The sequence below is a fragment of the Echinops telfairi genome, unplaced genomic scaffold, assembly GCF_000313985.2.
Source record: "Echinops telfairi isolate 266 unplaced genomic scaffold, ASM31398v2 ScPeMD7_5868;HRSCAF=6743_0, whole genome shotgun sequence".
In the NCBI taxonomy this organism is placed as follows: domain Eukaryota; kingdom Metazoa; phylum Chordata; class Mammalia; order Afrosoricida; family Tenrecidae; genus Echinops; species Echinops telfairi.
Window position 1 is genome coordinate 1,633,475 of NW_022109767.1, and position 6,220 is coordinate 1,639,694.

General features: G+C 43.8%; 1 protein-coding gene across 1 annotated transcript in view; it reads right to left on the reverse strand.

Annotated features, from left to right (window-relative positions):
* CARMIL1 (capping protein regulator and myosin 1 linker 1) overlaps window positions 1–6,220 on the reverse strand; it is a 395,834-nt gene that overhangs the window by 117,394 nt on the left and 272,220 nt on the right. Inside the window, exon 24 of the mRNA XM_030887178.2 lies at window positions 3,000–3,093. Within this exon, the coding sequence (XP_030743038.2) occupies window positions 3,000–3,093 (94 nt within the window). The remainder of the gene's footprint in view (window positions 1–2,999; window positions 3,094–6,220) is intronic.

The following is a 6,220-nucleotide window of genomic DNA, read 5'->3' on the forward strand; positions in this document are numbered from 1 at the left end:
GTGTGTGTTTAATAATACCACTTACCAATTTGGCTTTTAATTTGTCACTATGGTTTCCTGGCTAACAATGTCTAATAACTGTGAAGCTCTCAGTGTCACGACCTTTTCCATATGCTAACTGTCGACTACGAAATATCAATTAGTAACAATTAAAATACAGACTATAATTACTATCATCCCTGGGAACTATAAAGCAGAAAATGTGCTTTTTGACTAAACATCAATAAAGAAATTATAAAAATGGGAAGTTCCCTGAAATGAAACATCGTGAAAAGGGCACATTTGTGTCATGACATGATAGCACCATGCCTTTCTTCTCCTGTCTTCTGAGAAGTCATCTCTTCCAAGGTGACATGACCACCAATGCTTCTCTAGGAAGACCATTCCCCTGAAATGCGACCGGCACACAATGCCATGCAGATCTGGGTCCTTTCCTTTTGTCACTTATTCTTTTCCTTTTGTGGGAAGTCGCCTGGTTCTGCGTGCAGTGTGCTGATTCAGCCCAGGCCCAAAAGAAGCACCCAAGGCAAGCCAGCACATTAAAGCCTTGTTCCAGGCGCACCATGCTTTACCTGCTAAACCTGGGAATGCTAGTTCCTAAAAACCAGCTCACGGGGAAGGAAGGGTAACATTTTCCAGGTGTCTTTAGTGTACGTCCTATCAGCCTGTATCTGCACCAGTGAAGTGATGTCCCTAGGGAGAGAGCAGGGTAAGCTTTCCTTCCATTTGCCACTACTGACAAGGGAGAGTGACCCATTTCTCTCTCCGGTGCGAACCCCAGAGAGTCAGAGGAAGATCAATGGTAACAGCAGAAGTGATGGAAAAAGATTTCAAATATTACCATTCATAACAGAAAATAGAATTATTGGACATATGGTGCATGTAGGGAATGGCGAGAAGACCTTTTTGGATGCAAAGTATTAGAGCTTGTCTAATACAAAGAATATCGAGAAAGCCAGAGAAAGAAGATAAAAGAAAAGGGAGGGGGGTGAATGACTCATAGGACCAGTTTTCCCACCCATCAGGGCAGAGCTGATGGGGATACAGGGGCCAGTGGATGGCTGGGCTCAGAGGGGGTGGGACCAATCATCTGGAGGTTTTCCAGAAGAAGTGGGGATGGATAAGGATGTACGAGGGTAAACCTAAGGGCATTGCTACTAGGGTTCTAGTTCATACATGCAGGTTTGTTTAATTTAAAACAAGTTTACACATGTCTCTAAAATCAGTGGATGGCCACAGACAAGTTCTCTCAGTAATATTCTTGTCTAGGCTTGCAAGGGAGTCTGTTGTCCAAAAGAAAAAAAACGTTCTAGTAACACGTTGGCTTCTGAGGGGATCTGCTGAGACAAATGAATCCAAGGCAGAGGCCCGCTCAGAAGGCTTTGGGGGGCTCTTCTGAGGGGGTTCCCAAGAGGTAACGTGGTATAGAGGAATCACAGGGCTTCCTAGAAAGCAGTTTTTAAAAATTAAAAACTGCATTGGTGAGGGAAAAAAAAAAAATCAGGAAATTCACGCCGAGAAAGATTTTCCCCATCCTGACAATGTGCTTGCTCTCTCTTCAGGAGCAGCAAGGGCTATCCTGTGGGAATTTTGCTGGGCAACCTTGCCCTGCCCACCCTCCAGCCTCGTCGTTCCAGACTTCATTGTTTCCAAGACTCAAACAATACTTTACAGGAGTGTGGTTTGAGGCCCACATAGACATCAAAAATGTCATTTTTATGTGGTATAAATCAAAGACTGCATCACTCTTTATGGAAATGTTGGCAAGATGGAAACACTGACATCAAAAGTACCCTATATCCTTGAATATTTTTAAGCCGACCCGAGTATCAGCCGAGGCACCTCATTTTACCACAAAAAACGGCATTAAAAATGTGCGGGAAAACTCGGCTTCTACATGATCATATACGGTCCATAGACCTAGCTGAAGGATATGGTGAGAAACAAAAGCTTCACATCTCAATATTATCGGTTTAATAAAAGCTTCTACTATCTGGTTTAATACAAGTCTCCATGATGTTTAGGAGTAAGGTGCACCGGATCCAAGTCATGGTATTTCCAATCGCCTCACATGCACATAAAAATAAGGAAGGCTGGAGAAGAGCCGATGCATTCGAATTGTGGTGCTGGTGAAGAATATCCAAAGTCCCGCGGATCGCCAAGAGAACCAAGAACCAACTTCTGTCTTAGAAGAAGTACACGAGAATGCTCCATAGGAGGAAGGATAAAGGGACTTCCATCTCACATACTTTGGACATGGTGCCGGGAGAGACCAGTCCCTGGAGAAGGACATCTTGTTTGGTAAAGCAGAGGCGCAGCGAAAAAGAGGAAGGTTCTTGACAAGATGGACTGACACGTAGCTGCAACAATGGGCTCAACCAAAGGACAGCGCGACACCAGGCAGCGCTTTGTGTTGCTGCACAGGGGATTGTTACGGGTCAGAACTTACTTCACGGCACCCAACAGCAACCTGATGCTGTAGCAATACTCTTCCACCTACCCTTACATAAATGAGGATGGGGAAATTGGATTGCACGATAAAGACAAACAAACAAAAAGAGATTGTGAAAAACTCCCATGAACTTTTTGAAACCCCTTTGTACCTTTTTAGACAAAAAATGTGGCAAGAGACCCCAGTAAGGACATAAAGTCCTCCGTGAGAAAGACTGCAAGGTTCTAGCCAGCGGGAATGAGGGGGTGGTGGTTACAGGCGATGACATTCAGTCCCACTTGGCTCCAAAGTATGGTCGGGAAGTTACTTATGCTTAAGCGCTGACAAGTGGATGTTCTAAGAATGCTATTTTATTCCATTTATGTCCTGTGACAAGTTATAGTCTTCTTTCTTTTCTTCACGCATTATGTGTGTCAGATGCGATCAGAATAACACAAGATAATGTGAGCAAAGTTTTGCAAAGCACAAAGGACTGTTCATACATTCCGAATTGTTATCAATGCAATTCAGTTCCAATGTGAATGTACTGAAATGAATTCTCCGATACCTTCTGCAGAGCCTCTTCTGTTTTTTCGGGGTTTGTTTTGAGGGCTTGAGCAGCGTCGTACATAGGAATTGGCATAAAGCGCAAGGTGTAGTTCCTAGATGAAAGGAGAAAATATGTTTACTTGAAGATAACTCATTCATTATTAATTCAGTGGGGGGTGGGGTGGGGGGTGGCTTCCTACGAGCAGTACAGACAACCCTAAATCGCCAGGTCATCTTAGGTCCTTAGATGGAGGCCCCTTGTCCTCAATAGGGACATTCTCGTCCTAGGGCCCTGGGTAACCTCTGTAATTCATGAAGGTGCCTTGGTAGCGTAGAAGGTTTATGGGTTGGGCTGCTAACTACAAGGTCAGCAGTTCGAACCCACCAACCACTACTCTGAGGGAGAGAGGAGGCTTTTTACTCCCGTAAAGATTTACAGTATTGGAAACCCGCAGGACCATTTTTAGCTCGTCCAACAGGGTCACTATGAGTCTGAATCAAACGGTTTAGTCTTGAAACTCCAATACCACTATCAAGAACGTGCTTTTGCTGTTGAATTTTTGCCTTCAGATTGGGGCTAAGAAGACAGAATGAGAGACGGCAGAACCAAGTCTGGAAAAGTCCAGCATCACCATGCTCCTTGTTCTTAGCAGCCAACAGAGCTGAGGGCACAGACCACCGGAGTGACTGTGCGTGAGACCCGGTCCAGGCTGGCAGAGGAAAACAACACACACAAACGGAAAATCTTCGCTTCCAAGAAAGAGCATTAGCACCCAGAAAAGGTCTGCTCAATCTTTGGGATCTGTTAAATACATAAGTGGACTGTCTTGAGAAAAGCAGCGAAGTGAATGTTCCCCGCCTGGCTAAACATCGCTAACCTCTATTACAGGCTTTTGGCTCGCATTCAAGGTCAGCACCTGGTGCACCAGGCTCATGTGGAGTGTTGTGTCTGTTGATTACATCACCGTTGCTGACCAGCTAATTAGACAGAAGAGTGCAGGGGTGAGTCATTCCTATGAGAAAATCTGAACATGAGCCCTAGCCTTTGGTCCTGACCCTGCTATCAACTGGTCAGATGCTCAGATGACCACAACCCACCTGCTCTTCTCCTGCAACCTCAAACCCTCTCTCTTCTATTCCACAATGCAAGAACAATGACCTTTCTGGCTACTAGGCTGTGATACAGCTTCACTAGAATTTGCATTAGAATGGCCTTGTCAGCTGGGGTATTCCCAGTCTCTGAATACTAGGTAAGGAGCTCTGTTAGCTCATCTGCTTACTGAACGGTGGGTAGTTCAAACCCACCAACATCTCTGCCAGAGACGTGAGTGGCAGAGTGCGTCCAAAGAGATTTACAACCTTGGAAACCCCATGACACAGCTCTGTCCCGTCCCAGAGGGTCACTGGGAGTTAGAATTGAGTGGCCAGCAGTGGTTATGAACACTCACTGTTTGATTACTATGGCCATTTAGATGACTTTGACCAAAACAGTACAATGACAACTTCTGAAATAAGGAATTAATGAAGAAATCTAACAATCTTCTTAATAATAGCAGTATAGACATGGGTACTATCTAATAACAAAAATCATCCAGACCAATTCATTGCAAAATAGCCACATAAAAAAATGTTTCATCTTTTGGTATACGTATGTATTCTGGAAGGTTATATTTCAGTATACAACTTTACAATAAAGTTATAGTTCTAAAACTTGCCCATGACACCCTGTTAAATAGTTCTATAACTTTGTGGAATACATACACATAATGATATACAAAAGCTATAATCCTATATATTATGTGTACATATTCCATAAAGTTATTATTTCTGTTACTTATGGAACATGTGCATATAATATATAGAAATATAGAATTTTTAACCTTAGCTTTATTTCAACAAAATTGCTTTTGTTTGCCATATGTAAACCAGCCAAATGAAACTAGAGACACTACCAGGTTTTACAGACCTGTGGGTTTTCCTTCCCCACATCCATTTGTTATCATGGCCAGACCAGCATCACTGACTTAAATCACATGTGATTTAGAGCCATTCTGGCATCATGGTGTACAATGCCCATCATAGATGAGGAGCTAGGAAGCCCACCATCAATCTGGGCATGATGAGAATTGGATCTGCAGGCTCTTGGCTCCCTGGGTCTGGGCTGGCAGCTCATGACTACAATCAGGGAGGCAACCCTGCATTAGCACCACAGATGTAGCTGTTTGTACAGAAATGTTGCCATTTGGGGACGCTTAAGTACAAGACGAGTGATCACTGGCGTGCGTGGCCTGGCAGGAGTAGTGCCTTTCTCCTGGGTAGCTATCACCTGGGGTCAGGATAAAGGAAAGAAAAGTAAGGGGCTAAGTCCTGCTGATATTGTGGTGGTGGGCCCTTATCCCTTGCATAACGTAGAACCTCAGGATTTAGAGTAAATACGTGGAGGGATAATTGAATCCCAACTCACACGTATGATGAAAGAACTATGAATCAGAGAGGTAAGATCTAGAGCAGAGGCTCACTGATGATACCACTGAAACGGGAAATGGAGGCTCCGGAATGCTTGTCCGTGACACCATGTTGAGGATGGAAACTCCTCCTAGGAGGCCTTGTATGTGTAGGGAAAGCTAGGGAAACACAAAGTGATCAGAACTTCCTTCCTGGCCTCAGAACTCAAGCACGTGACTTGAACTGTGTATTGGAAATCTTCTTGGAGCTTATCACACTGTGATCTTTATACTAATTTCCCAGAAACAACAGTCCATAGACCAGTCGTTCTTAACCTTCCTAATGTCGCAACTCTTTAATACAGTTCCTCATGTTGTGGTGACCCACCCAACCATAAAATTATTTTAGTTACTTCATAACTGTAATTTTGCTGCTGTTATGAAAGGGTCGTTTGACCCCCAAGGGGGTCGTGACCTACAGGGTCGCGAACCGCTGCTATCGAGACTGACATTCCACTTCATTTACCACTAGCCGATATTTTATTGTCTTTATTCAAGCTGTACCTCTCAGGTAACCAGCCCAAAAGAGTACAGGCATTGTGTGTGCTTGAATCTCATTCAGATTCTTAAGTGTTTTCATGCATATTTGTTTAATACGTGATTGTTTTTAAATAACATTCTAGCATGACTTTTGTTCTATTGGGGAGGACAGAGGAGGTGGCTTGCTTCTTAGATAACAAAGTTTTAAGTCCTCTGTGTTCCCTGGAGGTTCGTCTCCTTCTGAGGTATCTGAGCT